The 27822-nt window shown below is 40.2% G+C and overlaps 1 protein-coding gene across 6 annotated transcripts; it reads left to right on the top strand.

The window, feature by feature from the left end:
- Positions 1 to 237: 237 nt before the first annotated feature.
- Positions 238 to 26334, top strand: zbtb7b (zinc finger and BTB domain containing 7B). Of its 6 annotated transcripts, none has more exons than XM_051130892.1 (4): positions 238 to 513; positions 3080 to 3147; positions 21198 to 22162; positions 23757 to 26334. In XM_051130892.1, the coding sequence occupies exons 3-4, from the start codon at positions 21204 to 21206 to the stop codon at positions 24307 to 24309; spliced, it is 1512 nt and encodes a 503-aa protein (XP_050986849.1). In that variant the 5' UTR covers positions 238 to 513; positions 3080 to 3147; positions 21198 to 21203; the 3' UTR covers positions 24310 to 26334. The 6 variants fall into 6 exon arrangements, with proteins under 6 accessions (XP_050986849.1, XP_050986850.1, XP_050986851.1 ...); XM_051130893.1 differs by having other exon boundaries at positions 3032 to 3147; XM_051130894.1 differs by lacking the exon at positions 238 to 513 and adding an exon at positions 562 to 833.
- Positions 26335 to 27822: the final 1488 nt, after the last annotated feature.

Below are 27822 nucleotides of genomic sequence, written 5' to 3'. Positions count from 1 at the left end.
TTGACATGCAAATTCAGAGTTTGTCACTTGACTCATTTTCAGAAGCAGAAGTGGAAGCGCGCGCTCAACATGAAAACGGAAGCGCGTTTAATGAGATCGAGTCCAGCAGCAGCAGCCGCGGTCGCTCGCTCGGTCACTCATGCCCACCCTCATCAGCGCACGGGGGCGCGCGCGCGCGCAGGCGGCCGTGCACGCGCGCAGAGTCCGACCCCCCCCGCCATCCGCGCCCTCCCCACCCACCCCAGCGGCCCTCCGTCGCCCGCAGAGCCAATCGCCCGCGGCTGCTGGAAGTAGGACAAGCCGCTTCCTGGTTGCGGGTTTAAGGAGGAGCCGCCGGAGTCCGTCAGGAGCGGGTCAGAACCGGCGAAAAGACGCCGGACAGAGAGAGCAGCCGCTACCGGAGACCGAACCGCGGAGTCGGATCCGTGCGCGCGTACGCGTCACATTAAGGAAGTGCGCGAGCGCGCGGTCAGGTGGGACACGGCGGGGGAAACTCAGGTGACACCGGCTCAGGTAAAGCGCTTCTCTTTCGCACGGCGCCGAATAGCCGTCGCGCGGCTGTTTAATCGCCGTTTTCTGCAGTTTAACCGGCTTTCGCTCTGCTTTAGCTCATTCGGTGTTGTTTTATTGATCCTCATCAGCGCTTCCCCACCGGGGTCACGAGAGGACGTACACGTCATGGGTACTCGGTAACTCCCGTGTGACGTGTCGAACGTATTTTGCTGCCGTTTCTGTCGAACGACCCCCGTTCTGTCATTAGAAATGCTTCGCTGTCATTTTCATTCATTCGTTCGGGGTTTGACGCGTTCGTCGTGCGGCTCTTCACCTGACAGGTAAGTCCGCGCGCGGACACGCAGAACCCGCGCTCGAATAAAACCCCGGGTGGACTTTGGTAACAGTTTGTTTTAATAACGAAACGCGCGTTCTGATGCACTTATCAGGCGGATTTCTCCTCGCGGAGACTCGCCCGTGCATGCACGGACGGACCGGCTGAACCCGCTGAACCGGATCCGCTCGTGATCTCAAATCGCCTTTAACTGTAAAACACACCTGAAGCTGCTGTTTGTGCGTTTGACAGTCCGCGGTAGCTGTTATTATTATTATTATTTTATTTTATTTTTTTTTAATTAGTCCTGTAGTTCAATTAGACTCTCACCTGCTGTCAGTCATAATTAAATCCCCGACACCCCCCCTCCACCCCTCACGGCCGTTGTCATAGTAACTTAATTACTCAGGTAATTCGGTCGGTCGGTGATGACGCGGATCTTCCGCTGAGCTCTGAATGCACACCAACCCACCGAACGGGACACTCAAACGAGTTTAACCCTGAAAATCCCGACATATGAAATAATAGAGTTTAGGGAACATTTAGACAAAATATTAAACTAAAAGTGGAGCATCATATGTGACCCTGCGTCAGTTTTCCGAAATTGAGCTTTATACATCATCTGAAAGCTGAATAAACAAGCTTTCCATCAATGTGTGCTTTGTTAGGATAGAAAAGTATTTGGCCGAGATACAACTATTTCAGTATATGGAATCTGAGGGTGCAAAACAATCAAAATATTGGGAAAATCGCCTTTAAAGTTGTCCAAATTAACTTCTTTGCAATGTATATTACTAATCAAAAAGTAAGTTTTGATACATTTGCAGTAGGAAATTTACAAAATATCTTCATGGAACATGATCTTTACTTAATTTCCTAATGATTTTTGGCATAAAAGAAAAATCTATAATTTTGACCCATACAGTGTATTTTTGGCTATTGCTACAAATAAACCCCAGCGACTTAAGACTGGTTTTGTCACATATTTGATGCAGCAGGTGCTCAAATTCATTCAGAGACTGAATCTGAGAATTTGCTGCAGATGCTGATGTTTATATGATGATATTCTGATGCTTGTAATGTAAATTAATGAGATCTTTATAACAGTGGAGCAGATGCTGACATAAAATGATGTAAATATCAGCGTTCACTCTATATCTACAATAATGTGTTTTAGCAAAATGAGATTGAAATGATCCAAACATATAATACAGTGCAGTCCAATGATGATTGAGAGACGAACAAATAAACATCCTGATGATCAGATTTGAGACTGGAAATGATTCGTTGAGAATCAAGTGAAGCGAGATGCTTCAAGTGTTGAAATATTACTAGTTATTCTGACGTTTACTTGATAAAAATCAGTCGAAATTTGACAGCGAAAAGACACGTGAAGCACCGCCTTTTCTTGATTTAAAAAAACCTCTAAACTATCAATTTCTATCAAAACTATTCATAAATCAAATATGTGACCCTGCACCACAAAATCAGTCGTAAGGGTCAGTTTTCTTTGTACATCACCTGAGCGCTGAATAAATAAGCTTTATTTGGCCGAGATACAACTATTGAAAATCTGGAATCTGAGGGTGCAAAAAAATCTAAATATTGAGAAAATCACCTTTAAAGTTGTCCAAGTACTTAGCAATGCATATTACTAATTAAAAATTAAGTTTTGATATATTTACGGTAGAAAATGTACAAAGAATCTAGCAAGAACATGATCTTTATTTAATACTGTAATACTTAATATTTTGACCCATGCAATGTATTGTTGGCTATTGCTACAAATATACCCGTGATACTTAAGGTTTTGTGCTCCAGGGTCACATATGATACTATAGATTTTATAGAGTTAAAGCACTTTTAAATGAAATGCATAATGGACATTGATTAATGATCTTAAGATCATAGCGAACTGTTTTATTTTTAGGCTTTACATTAGTGTGCAGTTGAACTAAACGGGCGTACGAGTGAACCCTTGTTCTGTGAGTCTGTAAGAGAGATTTGAACATGAATGAATTAAATTCAGATTAAATGCTGCTGTTGTGAGACACAGAGTGAGTGTTTCTCATGTTAAAGCTGTCGTTGCTCAATACGATCGACGCCGTGCGACGTTTCTGTGTTCGGCAGCGAGGGCTGAGCGTTTTTCATACGTCACCTTCTGTGTTTCATATTGCATGTTATTTTTTTTGTGCATTATTGCAGGCTAAACGCTCTTTCGTTTGCGTTTGTGACTCTGTGTCTGTTCATCAGGATTGACCCACAGTGAGAGAGAGACAGACGGACAGACAGAGGCACGTCTGTGAGTTTATGGACTGGAGGTAAGAGCGATTTGTGTTTTGTGCGTGCGTGTGCGTGAGCGGTGCGGCATTTTTGCAGTGGTCATATGACTGATTCTGACAGAACTGTGACCGTCGCTCATGGATTTCCCTCTTCCTCTAAAAAGACCCTCAGACGAAACACACTCCCACACACGTGCACCCACACACACACACACTGTTCCTGTAAATGCTGTATTCAGGGCATGTGGAGCCATGTAAAAATTTCCCCATATCACACTTACGGTTTTCACTTTCATGCAGTCACAGGAGGAGAGACAGACAGACAGAGAGAGAGAGAGATGGGGAGGGGAGACCGATAACAGAGAGAGAGAGACAGATGTGTGTAGGGTCATATGCTCGTTCGGCCGCGTGTCGTACAGTGAGCGTTTGCTCAGTCTGTCTTTTAGGAAGTGCAATCATTAGCGTTTCCTTTTTCTGATGCAAAGTTTCACTCTTGTCGACAACTTTGCTTGACCACCTCACACACACACACACACACACACTGACTGTCAGTGAGGCGGCGTTTACTTCTGCTGCTGTAATTGTGATGACTAACTCAAGTTAGAGAATTTCATTTATGTGAATGATGAATCATTTGTCTGTCTTTCTGATCAGATATGCTCTGCTGGAGACACACAGATCACACTTGCACTTCAGATATTATTAGTACATCATTAATACTCGCGTATGGGTGCGTGTTGTAGGCAAATGTTATTTGGTGTGAAACGCTGGTGTGGGTCATGTGACGCTGACCCTCCCGTCAGAGTTTTTTCTTGCTGCCGAGCTTCAGAGGAGAAACAGGAAATAGATGAGGATCAGTTGGTTTTGCAACATCATCTTCACACACACAAACACACACTGCACCCATTACACATACAGCGAATCCTTCCAGAAACGCTCGACTGGGGTATTTACGACACACACCCACAGCGTCCAGCATCACACTCATTTAAACGCCGCCTCACATTCCCACAGAGAAACTCGATGGTTGACGTGAAACTGCTGACCAGACAGAGAAGCTGCTGATGACACCTGACACATTCACACATTCTCACACATTTTCTCTCGTCTCTTTTTCTCTATAGAACGTTTTCCATTAGAATTCAGCCAAACTCTGTTACACTGAAATATCACAGTCTGCTGTAAATATGTATATATACATACAGTACTGTGCAAAAGTCTTAGGCCACTAGTATTTTCATCAGCTAAAAAATGGTTTAAAGAAGTCGGTCTTTTGCTGTGTCAGTAGGAGATACATATCAGATTACATTTCTAAACATTCATTTTGCCATTAACTGTAATAATCCAGTGAGATTTTTGTGTGGAGCACAGGCTGTTGTCAGACTCCTCGTGCAAACAGAGATGTGATCTCCCCATCATTCAGTCCAGTCTGTCTTAAGCAACAGAAAAAACGGAGACAGACTAAATCCAGAAGAACTGTGGCAACATCTCCAAGATGTTAAGAGTCCTACACCTACAAAGCTACAGTACTGTTAACATTTTTAGGCAGTTAGGCACATAACATGAGGATGCTGTCAAAAACAATGTCATAAATAGATTTTCTTTATCAATTAACTTCTATTAACTAAAATAAATCAACATTTGATGTGACCATCCTTTGCGTTTAAAGCAGCTTTTCAGGCTTTTAAAGCTGAGTTTTTCAGGTAGCTTTGCAGGTAGGTTACTTGAAACGTCTTGGAGATGTTGCCACAGTTCTTCTGGATTTAGTCTGTCTCAGTTTTTCTGTTTCTTCATGTCATTCCAGAGACAGACTGGATGATGGTGGAGCACTGGCTGTTGTCAGACATCTCACTAGATTATTACAATTAATAGCAAACAGAATGTTTGGAAATGTAAACCGATATTTTTAGATAGAAATAACTGACTTTAAACCATTTTTTAGCTGGTGAAAATACTTGTGGCCTAAAACGTTTGCACAGTACTGTATACATTAATTTAAAAATTTTCTGCTAGGGGAAAATAATTTCTTGTCTATGCTGTGTTTTCGATGCATCCATCCATTCTCATATTCAGAATTATCAGGGCAAATCCAGCGTTATGGGTGTTACCAATCGATGGGTACAAACACACTGAACGATCTGTTTATATTTTAATAAACCCTTGTTAATTGAGTGTGAACATCCGAAACATATCAGTCTATGCACAAGTTTTCTATGTTAAAATAGGGAGATAATCATGTGTTATGTGTTGAGAGACGACGTACTTTGTAGGATTTCTGCGAATTAAAATGCACGAACCAGACGCAATAATACCCAACAAATAGAGATTGTGCTTCACAAAACATATAACAGTTACTTTATTTTAATTTTGATGTGTCTATTTGTGTCTGAAAATAGCACTATGGAAAATCATGCACTTAAAATAAAAAAAATGCTTTAAAAACTTTGAGAGAGACCTCACATGGAGATTTGAACCATCTGTACTAGCAGTAGAGTAAACACCTTTGGTAAAAACTTTATTTTTTCAGGTGGGGTTGACATTTGTATGGAATTACCCATCATCATTTATTCTCCTCATGTTGCGTTTGCTCGGTGGAACAGATATTTTGAGAAATGCCGTTTGGTTGGCCTTAAAAAAACCAGTGGGGTCTAATGTTTCTCGGTTCCCACTGTTCTTCAAAACGTCTTCTCTTGCAGAAGAAAGTTAGTCATACCGGTTTGAGGGAGTAAATGATGACAGGCTGATGATTTCTGCCTTTTGAAATAATCAGCAAGTCTTAAACATGATCTCATTCACAGATATAGAGTTAGTCAGGGGTTACTATCCAGCTAACTTAAGAATCATAATCCTGTCAGTGATCAAGCCGTGGTGATTTTTTACAGATTAATGACGCTCGGATGATTCGTCTGTTTGCTGTCAGATGATCGATGATCGTTTCTCCTCTAGCGTTCGGTAGTTTGATCTGGAGCGTTTCTCCAGACGTGAATCTGTCGAATAATGAATCGTACGTTTCTGGATCGGTTATTAAATTTGTTACGCAGGTGTTTTTGGAGGGAGATTCTCATTCTGAGTGACTCATCAACTATTTGCTGTTTCTTTCTGTTTGATATGTGACTGATTTAGAAATGGTTAAATGTTGAAAGTGTTGACCTTTTGACATTTAGAGTTTGTAGGATGCTTTCTGTAATGTGTGTTTTCAAGGTGTTTATCGTCGAGTTTCGTTTGAGGCCTCTGAGAATGCTGTGAATATGAAGGAAATGATTTGAGTGTGTTTATTACATCTTGCACTGAATTAAACATTCATAAGAGATTCTGAATGAACACTGAACTGACTGAAGCTGAATAATCAGTCTTTCAGAGCGGCCTCACGGGGAACAATTTTAGCTTATGGAAACGCCGTGGGATTCTTTTGAAATGTTTCTAAAGCGCTGACATGTCCGGTTTTCTTGTTGTGAATGAAATGTTACAAAAGTGTTTGACACGATGTTACTCTACTACTATTTTTTTCACCCAAAATATAATGTTATCTGAACATTCATTTTTAGTATGTTAAGGACATTCTCTCTCAGCATTATGAGACGTTCATCAAGTACAAATACCTTCTTAAGGATGTTCCCTAATGTTTTCTGTGAATGTCATGAAAACAATCAGCAAGTAAAAATAACATCTTCTGACAATGAATGACTAACAATGTTTTCTCCCAACTTTATGAGAATGTATACCAAATATTACTGAAATCACATTTACAACAGTGTTAAGTAGCACGGGTATATTTGTAGCAGCAGCCAAAAGTACATTGTATGGGTTAAGATGATCTATTTTTGTTTTAGGCCAAAAATCATTAGTAAAGATCATGTTCCATGAAGATGTTTTGTAAATTTCCTACCGTAAATATATCAAAACTTAATTGTTGATTAGTAACATGCATTGCTAAGAACTTCATTTGGACAACTTTAAAGGCGATTTTGTCAACATTTAGATTTTTTTCACCCTCAGATTCCAGATTGTATCTCGAACAAATAGTGTCCTGTCCTAACAAACCATACATTAATGGAAAGCTTATTTATTCAGATTTTAGATGATGTATAAATTTATGACTGGTTTTGTGGTCCAGGTTCACATTTGATAAACATTACTTTAAGAATACTTTGTACTAACACTTATGTAACTTTAAAAAACATTTTTGAGAACATTTCCTGTTATCTGGGTTTGCAGCTGAATTTGGATTTGTCCGATACTTGAAGTTTCCATCATTTCCATCATTATCCCATATCACCGTTATTTTCCTGTTTTTTTTTTTTGTGAAGCTGCTTTGAATCGATCTGTATTGTATAAAGCGCTGTAGAAACACATGTGATTTGACATGACATAAAGGTAGAAGAAATACAAAGAAATTGAAAAATAATGACCTCAATCTGCAGAAGTGTTTTCTACCATTTTCCAGCAAGAAAATAGTTTCTTTTCTGTGTTGTTTTGTTGTGATTTTTATAGTCAGAGTTATACAGGAACACGGCTGTGAGTGTTTATTTGTCATAAAGTGTGTGTTGTTGCGGGGCTGCGAGCGTCAGACGCCCTCTGTGGGTCGATTCCAGCGCTGCAAACCAAAACCAGCATTCTTTGTATTTCTAGATCTTTACACATTTCCTCACATTAATGCTGATGTCAGTAATAAATAAATGTTCAGCTCAGCGATGATTCTAGATTGCAGTGTTAGTTCAGCTCAGCTCTAATGAGAATATCTGAATGAATTAAATGTGTCTGTACAGCTTTGGATAAATTCATCTGCTAAATGTGTAAATCTAAATGTCAGTTATTGTGGTTCCTCCGCACAAAAACATAATTAATAATTCATTCATGGAACATTTTTCTGAAACATTTTAGTTTATCTAATATATTTTTTTAAATGTTACTATTTGTTTCATTGAACTTTCAAAAGTAACATTCCCGTAATGTTTGCAAAATGACAAAATGGAGTGTTCCCCTAACATTCACATGTCCGAGAAAACATGCTTCTAAAACATTTTTGAAAACTGGATGTTTTGAACAATCAGAAATACATTTTTATGACTTCATGTGAACGTATGTGACCCTGGACCACAAAACCAGTCATAAGTCTATTTTTTTTTTTTTTTAATTGAGATTTATGAACGTTGAATAAATAATCTTTCCATTAATGTATGGTTTGTTAGGATAGGACAATATTTGGTCGAGATACAACAATTTGAATATCTTGAATCTGAGGGTGCAAAAAAATCTAAATCTTGAGAAAAGTTGTTCAAATCAAGTTCTAAGCAATGCATATTCCTAATCAAAAATTAAGTGTTGATATATTTATGGTTGGAAATTTACTAAACATCTTCATGGAACATGATCTTTACTTAATATCCTAATGATTTTTGCCATAAAAATAAAATTGATCATTTTGACCCATACAATGTATTTTTGGCTATTGCTACAAATATACCTGTGACACTTAAGACTGGTTTTGTGCTCCAGGGCCACATATGTTTGTTAGCTGAGTCTGACAAATGTGTTTTTCATAAATAATTGCAAGCAAAGTTAATATTTGAAGGTTTGTTTGTCCTGTTTGAATGCATTATCAGAAAGAGCTTTATTTTAAGTGACTTACACACAAAAGGAATTTGTTTTGGTGACAAAAGCTCACGATCACAAGTGACAGGACACAGATAACAAAATAAACAAGTGATTAAAAATAAATATGTGAACAATAGACAAAAACACTGTTTGCATAAGTTATGCAAAAACAAATTGCACAAATTATGCAAATAGTTAAGTGTTGTACTGTATTACATCTGTGCTTACAGTCATTCATGAGATTGTACAGTGTATAATTAATGCATTTGAACTGCTTTTATAGTACATTATTTACAAAGGCTTTAAGTGAAGTTTAGGAGTTTGAATGTTGTCAGTAATGGTGGGTTGTGTTTGTTTCTTTATTTCACATGAACGGTGAGCATCTCATGATGTGCGTGTGGTTTCGGTGCTTAGTCTGCAGTTTAATTCAGAGCAAAATGACCTCCGGTTCCCACCACTTACTCTGAACATGAAGCTCTGACAGGCTCATCACAGGTGTTGAGAGTGTTGGTCCTCAGATGGGCCTAAACACGTCTGAGAAATGGATAAATAGTTCTCGAATCAACTGTGCGTTGACTTAATAAAGAGATGCTCAGGAGTTCTGGATAAAATTGTATGGAGTTTAAAGGCAGTTTTTTGTAAACACTGTACAGCAGGCAGATGATGAAATCCGTTTGCATTTTAAAAAGTGATTTTCTGCTGAATAGACAACAAGACCACACACACACACACACACACACACGTGTGCACCCTCACTGCAAAGGCGGCTTCCTGTGTCTTTATCTTTCTCCCACTCTCACCCCATTTCTGCTTCTGTTTACACCAGCCTCCTCCTCTTCCTCTTCTGTTCTTTCGTTCTGCGTCTCGTCCTCAGGTTTGCTCTCTATGACACATCACTCCCCCTCCTCACTCAATCCACAACTCTGATTTGATGCTTTTCTTTGGTTTTTTGCTTTGCGTTTCCTGTCGTTCCCCCCCTCCTTCGATCTGCCTCTGGATCTCGGCACGCACACGCTCGCAGCGTTTCTTGTGTGTTTTCGAAGAACGCGTCTTTATTTAGACAGAGCAAGGCGGCCTGTGTTCTTTTTTTAGATTGTGGGATTTTTCCTCAAATCTCAGACCCCAGATTCGTGGCTGTTGAGAACAGCTGCACTGGATCAGGTTGATGTTTTTGACCTTTTAAAATGTTTAATTTTGTGCACATCAACAACGTTCACTCTCAGAAAAAAAGTACAAAGGCTGTCACTGGGGCAAAACCCTTTCAAAACCCACTAATGTGCAGTGGTTAGGGATAAGAAGGTACAAAATAGGGTGAAGAGGTACTGTCCCAGTGACAGCTTTGGTGCTTTCGTGAGAGTCTTTCGTAACAATTTACCTAAAGCCTTTATGTGTATTGTATTATAAAAGTAGTTTTAATGCATTAATTATGGCTTGTAATGATACATGATAATATTTATCTGTTTACTGTTACGCCTCGCATTAAAACGCACAGCACACTTTCAAATGTTACAGTGCATTTTAACTTTGGTTACAGTTATTAAAGATATAATGCATTACAGTGGACATTGTGAATACCTTTATAATGCATAATACATGAAGGCTTTAATTAAAGTGTTTCCCAAAGATTAGTGTTTTAGTGATGATGATGAGAGTCTCAGTGATTTGAGCTGCGCTGGATCTTGAGGGACGTTTTTGTGCACATCAGTCTGGTTTATTGGAGTTTTTGTGAGTTTACTGCATGACGCTGATGTTGGCAGCGAGTGGGTGCCGTCGGTCTCACGGGAGAGAGTGTGAATCCAGGAAACGGATGCACAGGAAGTGTTTGAGCGCGGGGCGCGTGTGCTGTGAGTCTCATCCAGTCCTCAGTTCCACATTAATAATGCAGCGTCCCCTGTTCAAAAACTCCCCAATGCAGCCGCTCACTGGCCTACTTTCAGTCACCGCAGCACAGAAAACCCTCTCCTCTCGTCCATGCGATGTGAGAACAGACCCAGATCATTCTCAGGAAACAACAGACAGATCTCAGGATATTTCTCATTTCAGAACGTCACTGCTGAACGTTCATCAAATCATATTTTTCTGCTTCATCTGACAGTGTCAGGACACTGAGGGAGTGCCGTGGGGGAGTGTAAACTTTTACCCCCAATGATGATGATGTGTGAACGGTTAGTGATCATAGTGATCACAAACCCTAAAGTGCTGCATCACTGCAACCCCGTCACTGTAGGTCTGGAGTTTACACTTGCAACCATTTTTATGACTGTTCCAGCGTAACCGATCTGAACAGGTTGTGCAGGACTAAAACACACTTTGATTTTTTTTATTAAATACATAAAACAGTTTAGAATAAATAACATACTCTAAAGGAGTCCGTTTCCAGGGTAAAAAATAAATAAACAAAAATAAGATAATTGCGACTTTTTATCTCATAGTTCTGATGTCGACTCATTATTGACTCATTACAGAGTTGTAAAGTCTTTGCAATTCTGACTTTTTAACACGCAGTTGCAAGTTTATATTCTTGAATTCTGACTTTACAACTCAAAAAAGTAAGTTTGTATAATGCAATTCTGAGGAAAAAAGTCACAGTTACCTTTTTTTTTTTTCAGGTTTGGAAACAGGCTTCCATAACATACTGTTAGGATATTATTACAAAAATAAAAATAAAAAAATAAAAATAATAATTCTGTCAAAAACGTGCTTTCTCCTAATTGCATAATTACTAAAACTAAATGTGTGTGTGTATCTATTTATCTATTTCTCTCTCTCTATATATATATTAGGGCTGTCAAACCATTAATCATGATTAATCGCATATAAAATAAAAGTTTGAGTTTGTCTAATATATGTGTGTAATTATTATGTATGTGTAAATACACACAAATTAATGTATGTATTTAAGAGCAATATGTTATTTACAAAATATTTTTATTTATATATAATATGAATTCTATAAAAATTACAATAAATACATATACTTGTAAATATTTCTTAAATGCATACATGAATGTGTTTGTATTTATATATACATAATTACACACAGTACACACTATGTAAAGCAAACTCAGACTTTTATTTTATATGTGATTAATCATTTGCAGCCCTTATGTATATATATATATATATATATATATATTTAATATTTGTAGTTTATTAATTTAGATGTATATATATATTTATGTAAGTATATATAACAATAGGACAGTATACCCCATTTAAATGAAGACAGACACTTAAAATTTAAATGGTTTCATTCTAAATAAATGTTGCATTACACACCACGAAGTGGAACAGTGTATCAACTGAAGCTCCTGTAAACAATGTTATGCTAATTCTGTCAGTAATCTGGTTATTACTATGTCAGTAGTCTGGTTTTTACTCCATTAAATCCGTTACTGCACTGAAATCACATACTGTACTGATACAGCTGTGCAATATTATATTTCTCATTATTTAGTATTTTGAACTGAGCAGTGCACACGTTTAAGAGGTTAGCTTGCGTATGTAGACGGTTGTGTGATCTGCGTTTGTGGCTTTTATATTTTTATTTTTACAGTATTTTTTGAGCTGTGTTTCAGGTAGTGCATCAGAATTTCATTGTTTGTGTCATGCAGCGACAATAAGAGAAAACAAATCAAATCAGTAATGAATGGAGACAAAAACAAGTGACACGGTTTCCTGAGAATCAGCCGCCTACGTGTGTAAAGATGGAGTTCAGCTCAGGAGCGTCTTTGATGATGAACTGTAATGTTTTCTGATTGTAAGACTGTTTCTGGGTTCGATTTTTGTACGGAATATGAAGTGTGTGTGTGTGTGTGTGTGTGTGTGTGTGTGTGTGTGTGTGTTTAGAAAGCATGAGCTACCCTCACACACACACACACACACACATATGGTTTAGAGGGACTCTAGGTGTGATTGTTTGTGAGCTGCTCTTATTTTCTATCCCCTCCCTCAACTAAAGCCCCAGAAAAGCTCTGGCGTGTTTTTGGCGCTCACTAACACACGCTGATCTCCCAGAGGAGCAGAGAGGACCCGAATGAAAGCACGCCGTACGGTACGAGCAAACGCCACTCTCACTTTCCTCTAGACTCGTTTGCACAACACTTACTGCGTTTCCTCTGTCTGATTTGTGTTTCTGTCATTCTTCATTAATCCACATTTCATTTTAAACTGAATCTTAATTTAAACTGAGAAAATAATAGTTTTTTTTAATGTTACATTTTTCTGACATTTTAATGTATTTTTTAAATGAAATTTAAACTGAACTTACGAAAATGTAATTTGTTCATTTAAATGGTTTTGTTTTTTGTTTGCATGTAAATCTGGCCTGCAGACATTTGAGTTTTTTATATATTTAGAAAATAATCTGTATTTTTAGAGGGAGGCCTGAAGATTTATATTACTAGTGCACTGAAATGCACACAGGACTTCCTGTGCATATATGAAAAAATGATGTATCATAAAGAGACAAAATAATGATTTTATCAAACTCTAGAGCTGTATATAGCTGTGTTTATTTGAATTTGACTAGTTTTACCATTATAAGTCATTGACTTGTTGTGGTTTGTGGTTCATTTTTATTAGAACTGTTTATTCTTTTTCTTTCAGTTGTGTTTTTGTCTGTGTTCTCACTGAAGCGGTTTTGTGCCCTTGATGAGTAAGTTGTTGCTGAGATCTTGATTGTGTTGTTAAGTTTGTTCATCTCAGATTTTCCCCTTCGTTTGTGTGCCGTCTGCTGATGTCATGTGTGTTCTGATGGAAAACTGCACAAACACAAACACAGGGCAGTTGTGTGTGTGTTTATCTGGCGTCGTGTAGCGCGAGTTCGTTGAGGAAACCATATTGTCGTATTGAGAGAGGGGAAGAACACTAGTGAGCTGTTAGAGCAGCAGTGGGACGTGAGAATCCGCTGTGACACAAACAGAAACACACTCGACAACAGACCGATTTTATTTCCACACGGCCGTCTCCTTCACAGAACCTCTCTTCAGATTCGTCGAGTTGAGCTGTTGAGGAGACACGAGCGCCGGGCCTCCGCGATGACGTGACGCTGCCGTACGGACGCCGTGGCGCGTTTCTCTCAACCGAGTCAAAAATCGGTTAATAACAGTCAACGATAGTGTTGAAATCATGCCGAGTTTGGCCTGTGAGAGGTTAGATGCTGGTGAGCGAGAGACGCAGAGCGTGTGCTGCTGAAAGCGTGACGGAGAACTTGAGAAAAGGAAGAGCAGATGATGGTGGATGCGTGTGGGTGATTCTTGTCAGATGAGCGTCTCTTTACTGTATGTGTTTGTCATTGGGCAGAGGGGGTTAATTTTAGCCCATCACCATCATTACTGTAGGTGTGTGTGTTTGTGAGAAAGCTGATTCACTGTGTTTCGTGTCTTTGAGCTGGTGATTCAGGAATCGTCTGGAACTCGTCTTACAATCACACTCTCACAGATCTGTCATGATAAAGCAGACTGACATCTGGTCATGTAATGCAGAGATGCCCAACCCAGCTGACCTGTGATGACCTTTGATTTGATCAGTAAATAGAAACCTAAAACACACGCCAGTGGGTCGTATCTTCACGTTAATTTGTGACCCTGGACCGCAGAAGTCTTAAGGATCACGGGTATGTTTGTAGCAGTAGCCAAAAATACACTGAATGGGTCAAAATGATACATTTTTCCTTTATGCCGAAAATCATTAGGATATTAATTAAAGATATTTTGTAAATATATCAAAACTGGTAATATTTTGACTAGTAGTATGCATTGCTAAGAACTTCATTTAGACAGATTTAAAGGTGATTTTCTCAATATCTCAGATTCCAGATTTTCAGTTAGTTGTATCTCGGCCAAATATTGTCCTAACAAACCGTACATCGGTGGGAAGCTTATTTATTTGACTTTCATGCATAAATGATGATGTTTAAATATCTCAGTTTAAAAAAACTGACACTTATGACTGGTTTTGTAATCCAGGGTCACATTTATCTTTGTGTTTTTGCACTGAAATGTAAAGAATATGAATTTGAATTAAGTTTTTTTTATTATAATTATTATTAATTCACGTCAGTTCTGGCCCTCAGCCCAGTTTGATTTTTGGCCCTTCATAGTAACATTTTGTGTGCATCTGATTTAATGTGTGTTGGGCTGGACTTTTGATATTGTATGTGATGGTAGTTTTTTACTTTTTGAACCAAAAGTTGAATAATGTTGATCTTGTTAACACAAGTTAAAGGATTAGTTTAGCTAGAAATCATCATTCTGTCATCATTTACTCTCTCTCATGCCATTTAAATGTGTGTCACTTTCTTCTGATATTTTAAGGATTGTTTGAGAACCAGACAACACTGGGCCCCATTGGCTTTCATTATATTAATAAAACATTTTTACATGAGCGAGAGCAAATGATGACAGAATGATCATTTATGGTTGAAATGTTCCTTTAACAACTGAAAATTAATTGCTGCTCTAAAAATAATTTTTTAATTAATGGCATTGCTGATTTTTAAACTTGCATTTATACTTACAAATATTATTAAGCAGAATTATGACTTATTCACATAAAACACATAAAAAAAAAATGTTTTAAGTCAAAGTGCGAAGCAGAATTTTCTTGATTTTAACCCTTTTAAGAATGTATTTTAATGTAAAGGGGCAGATGTAAAATTGTCTTAAAACTTAAAGTTTCAACACTTTTTTTGTCTTAGAATTTAAGGTGAGACACTGCAGGTGAGTAGGGTAAAACAAATGAACTACTAGTCAACGCTTTACTTTCCCAGTTGATTGATTACACTGATAATTGCAAACATTTTTTGTATTACATGTTTTCTAAAACGTTTCATCATTTAATAAAATGTGTGTTAGTTTGCATACATTTCTAGTATAAAAATCTAAACACTGGATGAAGTCAGTTTCAAAATTCTTGTTTAATTTTTTTGACACATTAGAGTCAAATGTTTTTACAGAGGGAATTTTGTCTCATTTCTGTCACTCCATAATTCAGAAAATACTTAGAACAGACAGAAAACAATATATTTTCACAGTTTTTTAGGGAATAAAATGTTGTATATAATCAAGCAAATTATATATGAACAAATCCCTCTGTAAAATCCCTCAGGATATAGACAGAAATTAAAATGTAAAGTGTGGTGCAGTGTTGATTTATGGCTCAGTGCAGGAGGAAAAAAACTCATTTTGAGAAAACAGCCTTTAAAAAGATGTGTTGACACAAATAGATAAAGTGCTATAAAAGGAACACTCAACAGTGTCTTTTGGATGTTTTCTTTCCACTAGTCTGAAAAAACACTTCGTGAAAAACCAAAAAGCCAAAAATCTCAAACTTGACAGGTGCATGAAAAAACAGTGTTTTTGCCCACAGTGTCTCCCCTGAAACTATTATTATCTATTATATTTTCATTGCGAGACAGGAAGTTCTAGTAATTGATAAATGAGGCATATTTCATGAATATTGTGTTTTACAGATGTGATGTGAAGACATGTTAAATGTCCATGTGTCTTGTGCTGGTTTTAACTGCTCGTTTTCTCTTTTCTCCCTCTAATCTGGCATAAAACTCAGTTTTTATGATGTGTGGAGTTATGCAGGTGATAATCGCATTAGGTTATCAGTGAACCGCCGTCTGTACGGCTTCATCCGTCTCGATTTGATCAGATACGACAGAATTTCCAGGTTTAAAGACGTCAGCTGTGTTTCTAAGTAAGCTGGAAAGTTTCTGGGTTTCTGTCAGAAATGTTTTCTTGCTGGAAGGGCAAAAGTTCTTTCTGTAATATGTTTTTTTTTTATAAATGAGAAAGCAAAATGTTTATATGATGGGTTCATGATGTAAGAAGGTGTTCAGTGGCTTTCAGTGGCAATGAGTTCATAGAAACCATCGTTCATAGAAACCATCGAGAACATTTGCATGTGTAGAGACTGTTGAGCTGATCCAGACTCTGTGTTTGATCTGGCGATTCATGTTTACAGTCTGTGATCACTGTGTCTGGTTCTGCTTCTGCTGGTTATGGAGTCTGTGGAGGAATGAATGCGATCCACCTGATCCAGTTTAAATTCAGAACAGATTGAGTTCAAATTTAGAGAGGACTTAAATTTTTTAAATTTGGAAACAGATCCGGTTTAAATTCAAAACAGATTAAATTCATAACAGAATTTAAATTCAGAAGAGATCCAGTTCAAATTCAGAACAAATAAAATTCTGAGCAGATTCGATTTGAATTCAGAACAGGTCTAGTTTAAATTGAATCGGCTCTAAATTTGAGTTTCTAAATTCTTGAGTTTGAGTCTAAATTTAAGTTTGCAACAGATCAAATTAAAATTTATAACAGATCTAGTTCAAATTCTGAGCAGATCCAATTTAAGTTCAGAACAGATCTAGTTTAGATTCACAACAGATTCAATTTAAATTCTGAGCGGATCTAATTTAAACATGAAAACAGACCTTAGTCCAAACTGAGAGCGGATTCAGCTTACGTTTAGAACAATTTCAATTCAAAACAGATTAAATTCATAACAGAATTTGAATTCAGAAGAGATCCAGTTTAAATTCAGAACAGATCCAGTTTAAATTCTGGAAAATAACCAGTTTAAATGTGGAATAGATCTAGTTCAAATTTATAGCAGATCCAATTTAAATTCAAAACGGATCCAAATTAAGTTCCAAACAGATCCAGTTTAGATTCAGAGCAGATCCGATTTCAATTTGGGAACCGATCACGTTTAAATTTGAAATAGATCTAGTTTAAGTTCAGAGCAGGTCCTATTTCAATTCAGAACATATCAAATTTAAGTTCACAACAGATTTAAAATTTAATTCAGAACAGATGAAATTTAATTTCAGCGCAGATCCAATTTCAATTCAAAGCAGATTTGGACAGAATTCAGCCCAAAATCAGTTTAAGTTCGGAACAGATCCAGTTTTAAACTGAGAACAGATGCGTTTCAGAATCAGGGGCGTGTGGTTGTGGATGAGGACGTGATTCAAACACCGTCTGATTCATCAGACATCATGAAATTCTTGAGCTCTTTCATGCTATTTTTTTTTTTTTTCAGACATAAATGTGTGTCTGTAAAAGTGAGATTCTCTCCAGAATGACTGTTTGAGACGCTGAGATGAAACAGAAGCTCTGCAGCTCATGCAGGAGTTCCTGTGACGCTCTTTGCTCGCCTCAGCTTCGGCTCCTTCTTTTGTTCTACTGAAAAGCAGAGTTCAATTCTTGTTTCTGTCCTGCTGATTTTTTCACTAAAGTTTCGTTAAAATCAATTTGTTTCTTAATGTCAAACACAGCAGCATTTGGTGAGTGTCCTGTTAACTTGTTCTAGTGTCTACAGAAGTGTTCTGCGGTGATTCTTCAGTGATCTGAAATGGATTTTTGCTCAATTTAATGTTTTTATCGTAAATCTCATGGGGTTTAAGTGTGTGTGTGTGTGTGTGTGAGTGAGCCTCATCTGGTTTTGGGCTGTTTGTGTTTGATTCTTCACACCTTTGCTAGTTGACCCTAGTTAGCACTGGTTAACCACTGAAGTTTCTCCGTCTGTCCTTCCCGAAGTCAAATGATGATTGGTTGCGATTTAATAAATGCGCTGCATTGGATGGAAAATGTTTCAGTGACGCCGCAGAGTCGCTGTCAGAGCCGGAATCAGTCAGTCGATCATCCTTCCTGTCGCCGCAGCCGTTGATCCGGACGCAGCTCGCAGCGGAGGGCGAGGGATTTTGTTTTTTCGGAAACTTGCGAGCTTTCGAAACGAGCTGATGCTGATGCGTCGGGAGCGAGGGGCACGTGGGCGATGGGGGGAGGCGTGTCAAACACCTTTTCACAAGACAGGAAGAAGAAAAGGAGAGATAGAAAGAAGAAAGAGAGGAACAAAGAGGTCGAGATCCCCACCGGAGAGCGTCAAAACCCAAACTTTGAAAGAAGCAGGAGAGCAGGCCGAGAGACGGACAGACGGATGCTATGACGCAGACGCCGGTGCAGCTCCTGTCGACGGCGCCCTGCTTCACCATGAAGGGCCGAACGGTATGATCCGTCGCCGAGGGTTCGGCCGTGGCCTCGGGTTTACCGCACCCGTCGTTAAATGAGACGGCGCAAACACGTGTGCGTATGTGAGAAACTCCTGGGCTTGACGTGTGTGAGTGAATGAGGCTGAACTGAAGTGGGGCTTGTCGGTTCGTTAGTGACTAATCTGCTCCGTCTCAATTGTGTAACATTACCAGAAGCCTTAAGACGCCACACCTGTTCCAAGGAAATCTTGTTCCGTGTGTGTGTGTGTGTGTTTTGGATCAGGTTAATCAGGTGTTGGAGTGCATTGTTGTTAAGCAGCACTCAAGGGTTTGGGAAGCCAGTATTATGGGCTGTACGGAGCCGCCGGTCGTTAGGGGAAGTGAAGAGGTCGCCGGGCTGTTGGTGGAAAGTTCCGGGCTCAGGTGTGTGTGTGTCTTTGTGTCTGTGTGTGTGTTTGTACTTGTTTGCACTGGGAATCTGGGATGTACACGTTAATCCGAAAGGTTGGTTTGTCTGTGTTTGTGTTCGGGGTCCCAGAGTCGCAAGCGATGGGCCTGTAAAAATAATCGTAGTTAACGCTTCAGATCTATCTGCTATTGTATCATAATGTTCTGTGAGTATTCCAATCATTAGAACACGCTTGAGTCTTTATTTTATCACGCAGACGTTTTTAGTGTTAACCAGTGTCAACCAGAGTGTTAACCAGTTTAGTAACGCTGCTTCAGTTTGGGGTCACACACTAAATGTCAATAAATCTAGTCAAAATCAATATCTACAGTCAGACGGTGATATCACATTTGTAGTTTGTTCATTAAAATGAAGTTTACAATTAGTGCGACTGTTCTATGTGTGTGTTTGATAGTCTGAATTCGTTCAGTGTGATTTGACAAAAATAGTGCCGTCGCTGTTACATGTGCTCTGCTCCCGTCTGTCTCTCTCTGTCTCTCTCTCTCTCTCTCTCTCTCTCTCTCTGTTCCAGCAGATGGAAAGTCTTTTCTGAGCAGATTCTGATCTCAAGTGGAAAATAGAAGTAAAATTTCTCCCTGTTCTTTTGTGTCCCATAGTGTTTACCCCACCCACACAACCCTGAACACACATGCATGCACACACACACACACACACAGACACACACACATGCATTTCATGCACACACGCATACACGCATGCAATCACTTGTACATGCATGCATACACACAGTCATATACACACGCACATACACACACACGCATGCACACACACTCCTGAACGCAGACGTGTAGCCTGTAAATATTTGTCTGCACCAAAGCAGTTTGTCTCGTCCAGGTGTCAGCGATTCAAACAGGTGCCGTTGTTGCGGCTGCAGCGTCTCTAACCACTTTAGCACTTCTACTGGAATAATAACAATATAGTAATTCAATTCAATTCAGTTCAAATTTATTTGTATAGCGCTTTTCACGATACATATCGTTGCAAAGAAACTTCAAACCAAATTAATATAGTAAGGCCAGTAACAGTAACAACATACAATCAAATGCACATTCAGGGCACGTCTATCTGTCTCTCGTTCGCTGTCTCTCTCTCTGTCTGTGGCTCTGATCCGTTGATCCTGCTTGCTGGATTGGGTGTGTCCTAAATTAGCGTTTTGCGTTTGGGAGGAGGCCTGTGGGACGTTTAAGCCCTTATTAAAATCCTGCATCACATGAAGTAAAAAGCAAGAGGTGTGTGTCTGGGTGTGCGATTATTAATTCCGACACACTTTTCATCAGTATCAGATTAGGGATGGTTGACTGGTCATCCAGCAACAGAATAGTTGATTTGTAAGTATTCAGTTTATGGTGCATTTATTTCAGCTTTGATTATTTCCAGGTGTAATTTCTGCATTACGTTCAGTTTGAGCGAGTCCTGTTTGTCCAACCGATGGCGGACGGGTGTTTGAACTGTTTAACTTCTGATGGTTTCAGAGTGCAAACATGTTGAGATCAAAGTACACAGTTTTCATATTATTGTTATTTGTTATTAATATGATATTGTATTCATTATTGAGGCTTTACATCAATAGACCCTTTTTCACAGAAGAATGCTTTTCCACAGTTAATAACATTGTAAATCTAGCAAAGTTATTTCTGTTTTAATAACAAAAAAAAAGATGTACATTTTATAACACTATACTTTGTTTTATATAATCTTGGCATTAAATTTCAGAAAACTAGTTAATGCTGGCATGTGGGTGTTTCTAATTCAACGGCAAGTTTGACATCTTTCTCTTATCTGACCAACGATCAAACTCTCCATATTTGTTTCCTCTTTCGGAAAGTCAAGAAATGCTGTTGTGGATTTTTTTTTTTTTTGCTATTGGAGCGAATGGGAACCCAAAAGTGTTATTTGTTGTGGTTTCCATTCACCGCTATTGAAGTTTAACCAACTGTGACGGCTTTTGATGGTAAAGTGTGTGTTCTGAAGCAGCGTTCTGTGGCGTCTGTATTCACACGTGTGTCTCTGTGCCTGCAGGTGGCGATGTCTCCAGGAGAGGACGGTCTAATCGGGATCCCCTTCCCGGAGCACAGCAATGAGCTGCTGTCCCGTCTCAACGCTCAGCGGCGGGCCGGGCTGCTCTGCGACCTCACGCTGACGTCGCGCGGCGCACGATACCCCACGCACCGCTCCGTCATGGCCGCCGTCAGCCTGTACTTCCGCCGTCTGTTCGGGGCGGAGGAGGGCGAGGAGGGAGGCGAGGGCGTGGGCGACAGCTGCAGCGTCTGCCAGCTGGACTGCGTATCGCCCGACGCCCTGGCCGCCCTGCTGGAGTTCGCCTACACCGCCACGCTGACCATCCGCAGCTCGGGCATGCGGGAGGTTCTGAAAGGCGCGCAGCTGCTGGGAATCCAGTGCGTGGCCGACGCCTGCCGAGACATCCTGGGCGAGACGGGCGACGACGCGACGGACCCCGTGGAAGAGGCCGAGCGGCTGCCGTCCCGCCGCAAGCAGGACCGATGCTCCGTGGCCCGAGCCTCGTCTCCCGTGAGGCCGGTGTGGCGGAGTCCAATGGCTCCTGCGTCCGAGGACGCGCCCGAATGCGGGCTGCTTCCCGCGCAAGGACGAGAAGGACACCCGCCGCCCGCCGCGGGACAGGACGGAGCAGCACGTGCGGCCCACTTGGGGCTGCTCATGAACGGAGGCTCACACTGGTCGCAGGAGTTCACCCCGATCCCGCACAGACCCGAAGACACGCCGTCGGAGGAGGAGGAGTCAGGAGCCCAGGGGCGGGCCACGCCCCACCGCAGCCAATCGCAGGCCGACGGAGGAGTGGGCGGAGCACCGGCCGGAAGCGGCAGGAAGAGAAAATCTCAGACGCCGCAGCAGTGTCCCGTCTGTCAGAAGATCATCCACGGGGCGGGAAAGCTGCCGCGTCACATGAGAACACACACGGGAGAGAAACCGTTCCAGTGCACGGCGTGCGGCGTACGGTTCACACGGTATGACGCGTTTACAATCTAGCAAAGTATTTTACGCATTTGGCTGACAATTTCATCCAAAGCAACTTACATTACACTTTATCAGGTCTTAAAGGGTTAGTTCACCCAAAAATGAAAATGTTGTCATTAAGTACTCACCCTCATGTCGTCACAAACCCGTAAGACCTTCGTTCGTCTTTGGAACACAGATTAAGACCCTTTATAAACAACATGGTTCCCTCCACGTTCGAGGTCCAGAAAGGTACCGCGAACATCGACAAAAAAAGTCGGATGGAAAAATGATGGAAAAATAAATCAATGCATCGCGAATCGAGAAATGATTCTGCATCAATTCAGAGATTTTCCGAATGCGTTGCGATTTTCTCTCGGATCGATTCTGAGCTTAGTTTTAACAGCAGATGGCACTGCATGCTTTCAAAACAGCTGTACCTTACAATTACAGTTCCTTACACACACTTGAACCTAAAATTATCATTCATAAAGTTCGAAAAGTTCAAAGTGAATAACAAGGGTGTTCACAGTGAGCTTTACATAGTGTCATAAAAGCATTCTGAAACTCAGCCGAACGCAGAAGCGTTCTTCTTTGTGAGCGTTTGAGTGTGTGGTTAAAAACTAGATTGGAGCGCCATCTGCTGTTAAACACTAAGCTCAGAATCGATTGGAGAGAGAATCGCGATGCATTCTGATTTGATTTATGATTTGTCGTCGCTGCCCTACCATGTGACATCTGTGGTGCAATCGTAATTTTGTGAAGCTACGAGAACACATTTTCCTCGCATATGACGTCGAACGCACGTGCGGTTACGTTCAGAGGACAGTGCGTGCATATGTTGTGATACTCTCCAAAATGAAGCTAGGCTGACGCAGAAAAGAGTAATCGTTTTTGTTTGTTATTTTTCTGAGCTTTTTATGCATTTGTGTAGATAGGACAGTTGAGAGATGACAGGAAAGCAGTGGGGGAAAGAGATCGGCAAAGCACCTCGAGGTGGGAATTGAACTCGGGTCACCGTGAGCGCAGTTGCACTGAATGTCGACGCACTAACAAACAAGGCTATTGACACAGACAGGAGAATTGTTGGAAAAAATTTCCGCTTCCTAAAATTACGACTGAACCACTGATGTCACATGGACTATTTTGTCAATGGTTTTGGCACCTTTCTGGGCTTTAAACATGGAAGGACCCTTGCTGTGTATGGAGGGTCAGAGAGCTCTTGGATTTCATTAAAAATATCTTAATTTGTGTTCTGAAGATGAATGAAGGTCTTACGGGTTTGGAACAAGAATTTTCAGAATTACTTTTGATTCTTTTGTAAAGTCGTAGAAACATTATCAGGGATTTTATTTTTTGCCACTGGAGACAATGAGAAAGCAAAAATTATATTCGTTCTTCATTTCTCCACTGTAGAGCCCAACTGTGAAGACTTCGGAAAATGTGGGTTAGGGTTATTGTGTGTCGTGAAACGGTCGTAATTACGGGGTATTTTACCATTATTTTAACAAAACACACTTCAGTAGGGAATTGATAGTTGTGAGTGACTGTTGTATTTGCACCTGCCAGAACGTTGCAGTTAATCCGTCTCATTTCTCGTCTCAGGAACGACAAGCTGAAGATCCACATGCGGAAGCACACGGGCGAGCGGCCGTATCCGTGTCCCAGCTGCCCCGCGCGCTTCCTGCACTCGTACGACCTGAAGAACCATCTTTCTCTGCACAGCGGCGACCGTCCGTTCGAGTGCCCGCTCTGCCACAAGGCTTTCGCCCGCGAGGACCATCTGCAGCGCCACAGGAAGGGCCACAGCTGCCTGGAGCTCCGGACGCGCCGCCCGCGCCGAGGGAACGGGCCCGATCCCGGCGGCTCCCCGCCGTCCGAATCCTTCGGCCTCCGGCAGCAGCTTCCGGATCACGTGAGCGCCGCGGCCGCCCAGATCCTCGAGGGCCACGGCGTTCCCGTGCAGGGGGTCCCGCTGCTGGCGGCGACCCGTATGCCCTACCCGGAGCTGCTGTGGCGGGCGGTCGCGGGGCCGGCGGCAAAAGCCCTGGATAAAGGCGACGGAAGCTCGTCTCCGCACGGGAGCGCGTCGGTCACGCATAGAGCGTGGGAGGAGGAAGACGAGGAGCAGGAAGCTGCTGGGGAGGAGGAAGAGTGACCACGCCCATCTGTGTGTGTGTGTGTGTGCGTGTGCGTGTATCTGTACTGTAGTCGCATCGTCTTCTGTTTCTGGTGGAGCTCATGGAGAATCACGCAGGGTTGCTCCACTCGTTTGTTTTGTTTGTTAGATCTGCTTGGTTTCTGTGGTCTGTGGTATGGGATTCGTCTTTCGTTTTGTTACGAGGAGCGCCGAGGTCGACGATGTTCACGCTATGCAAAATTCGAACACGAACGAGTGCTTGAACAAACCTGTTTTGAAAACACACAACTGAATGAATTCAGAATGCAGATGAAGCAGCTAGAGGCGGGAGGGTCGTTTCCTTCCTCCGAACGGCACTCGTCGCCACCTAGAGGCGAGGATGTGCGGCGGCGCTCGGGTATCATGAAGGTGAATCTACTGAAGAATTTACTGTAGCTGCTCTTAAATTTAGCCTTTTCCAAATAAAATGAGTTTGGAATTATTTTCGAATGATAGAATTTACTTTCATACCAAAGATGATTGGTTAGTTTGAATTGAGATGAATTCTGTGTATTTTTCAGATATTTGTAGCCTTTAAAATGTTTTCTTTTTCTGTGTCGTCTGAGAGAAAGACTTCGAACGGACCAGGTCTCAGTTCTCACACGTGTAAAAGGGCTTTCGGGACTGCGCGTCAAACGCTCTGATGGAGAAAGAGCGCGCGGGCCTTGAGAATCTTCATGGGTTTTCGTTTACGTTCGTTCTGTTTTCGAGTTCGGGAGGATGAGCTCGATTTAATGCCGAATTGAGAGAAGGGGTCTAGTTTTCTTTAAAAAAGAAACGGCAGGACGGAGAGATCTTTTGTATACTATTCTATTTATTTATTTGTCGGTTTGATATTTATTGTGACTTTCCTGGTTGAGGCGCTTGGGTTATTCTGCATCTTCGCTTCCTTCCTTCCTTCCCTCCTTGAGCCTGGTCTCGGATCGGTTTTGCCTTTTTTATCGTAATGGCCTCAGGTAGATGCGGCGTGAAGTCTGATCTCCGGTCAGACGTCAGGTTATCCCACGTACCGTCGCTGCTCGTGTGCAGACGCACGTGTAATCGCTCAGGTGCTGTAGAGAACTGAGATTCAGATTCGTCCTCTGTTTGCAAGTTTTGCACATGAATTTCTGAATAAAAGTACAATTCCTCTGATGACCAGCACAGGACAGACAGAATGAATCGAGGAGGAGTCTTGCCTTTTTTGAAGCAAATACATATCTGAGATATTTTTGAAAAACAAACCAAAAAAAAAAAAGATTTGCATTATATGAAAAATGAGTCATTAATGACGTTTATATCTATAGCTTTAGCCGCCTTCCTTTCGCTGCAGGAGCTCTTTGACTTCCTCTAGAATATTAAAGCAATCTATAATCTATATAAGACGCACACCGACCGATCGATCGTGGGATGCATTCTGGGTTTTTTATTGTCTGGTGTATGTTACTGTACTGCTGACAGTAGGGAAACTACCCAAAGAGGTTTATTTGCACTAAAAACGGGATTTTTGTGTTGTGAAATATTGTCTTGTTTATTAGTCACCACTTATGATTGTAAATCCTCAATTTCTTCAAAAACTTTTTGCGTCTTGAATATTAAGTACTTTGCAGAAGTTCTGTTTTTTTTTTCCTTTTTTTTATGTAAAAGGTCAAGCTGCCTTAGTTTGTTTTATTTTTTGCAACTATTCTCAGGAAATCTTGAGCCATGCACTAAGTGGTTATGCAAATGTTTGGTGAATATTAATTTATTGTATATATTTGTGCTTGGAAATATGAACGCCCTGTTGTTAAGTAAAGTTTCTCTACATCTGTCTCTTAAAATGAGTTGTTTATTCATTGTTGTGATTGAATCTGACTTGTTTTATATCAAAAGTAAAGCAATGATCGGTTCTGATTGTGTTTGTGGTGACGGGACGAGGCTCCTGGTGAAAGCCTCCAATCAGGGATTTGTTTTCTGTTCATAGAGTGAAATCTTTCTCAGCATGGCAAATCATTTCGCATACTGTACAAATAAAGAGCAAATAAACAAAGATTTATTGTAAAAAGTAGGTTGTGCTGCCTCCTGCTGGTCCTTTCATTCCACTGCAGTTCAGTGTGGTGTTGGTGTGTGAGTTTAATGTTTTCATCTTGTTTTGTGGTAAGTGTGTGTCCGCTGCTCGTGCTCCTGCTGTGATGAAGACATGTTCAGGTTTACATTTAATTAACCTGTTTAGTTAATATTCATGGCTGCCGGTTTTATCGGATTTCACTAAAACTTTTGGATTGATGTTGAAGATGAGACATCTTGTCATAGGGTGTAGAACGTGTCATTTAAGTACCTAGATCTTTTCTTTCTTTTCTTTTCTTCATTACTTATGTCAGCTTTAAGGTCCAGCTATAATATTTCAATTTGAATACAGTTCATATAAAGTGTTAGTTGCGAGATATATACCAATAAACATTTTGAGGTCGTGAGGTCAAGACAAATTTCTTTTCAGGTAAAGTGGGCCAGCCCTTATCTATCAAAAATATTCTGTGTCCTATTTAAAAACACATGATTTATTAACACACGTGATCAGTCAAACATATTTAACAAACCCAAAACACATATAACCTACAGGAAAAACAAACGGTGTAAATCCACATCTCAGATCGTGTGTGAAATTCCAAACAACTGAAAGAACACGTGTTGACATTAAATGTAATGAAATCTGAATATCAGAATACTGACAAAAATGAGCTCTACAATATATTAAATATGTGATTATAAGACAAGATGCTCTCTAAACACTTTAAAAATTTTTTAATTGTGCCCATATTTTAAAGCTTTATATTCCACTTCAATACGTTTCTCTTCTCATCCTTTCTCTGTTCTCTCTTTCCTTTCTTCCATCTTTGATTCAAATTCCTGACTGCAGTCTCATTTCTGTTTCCTACTAAAGTACATTATACATGTCAACTATATAATAACCAGTGAATGTCAGTTTATTTCATGAATTTGGGCATAATTACTGAAGGTTAAAGGTCGGCCCGCTTTATCTAACACAGCAATATTTAAGCACCTTTTCACAAAAAATAAATAAATATTGACCTTTAATAAAATCTTAAAGAAATAATTTACTTTATTTTACCATTAAATGACAACAATAACCTGCTTAAATGTTACTTATTTATTTGAAAATGTTAAAGTCTTTTATACATCATCTCCATGTTAAGGCATGTCGATGTTTAACGGTGAAAATAGAGGCTAATATTCCATAATAACACAGTACAGTAATGCTGCTTCATCAACAACTAAACAAACTACACACATGAATGAACTGGTTTAATCGAGCCTGTAATCTTGTTTCCCTCTGACAGTGCCGACAAACTTCACGTGGATTCTGTGTGATTTTAGTTCCACCTGCTGGAAAAAAATGTTTTCAAATAGAATCAATGAGAAAACAGAGAGAAATGTTTTTTTGTTTGTTTTTTTCTGCAGAATATGGACAAAACGAATCCTTATTTGTTATTAATCCACAAAACTAGTGTGATA

The sequence above is a fragment of the Labeo rohita genome, chromosome 16, assembly GCF_022985175.1.
Source record: "Labeo rohita strain BAU-BD-2019 chromosome 16, IGBB_LRoh.1.0, whole genome shotgun sequence".
Classification (NCBI taxonomy): Eukaryota; Metazoa; Chordata; class Actinopteri; order Cypriniformes; family Cyprinidae; genus Labeo; species Labeo rohita.
The sequence above is the reverse complement of the archived record's forward strand: the minus strand, read 5'-3'. Positions and strand labels throughout refer to the sequence as shown.

Coding starts and splice junctions, on each gene's coding strand:
- zbtb7b (XM_051130890.1), top strand. CDS start 18,663: ATGACGCAGACGCCGGTGCAGCTCCTGTCGACGGCGCCCTGCTTCACC. Junction 18,726..21,197: donor TCACCATGAAGGGCCGAACG/GTATGATCCGTC, acceptor CTGTGCCTGCAG/GTGGCGATGTCTCCAGGAGA. Junction 22,163..23,756: donor TGCGGCGTACGGTTCACACG/GTATGACGCGTT, acceptor TTCTCGTCTCAG/GAACGACAAGCTGAAGATCC.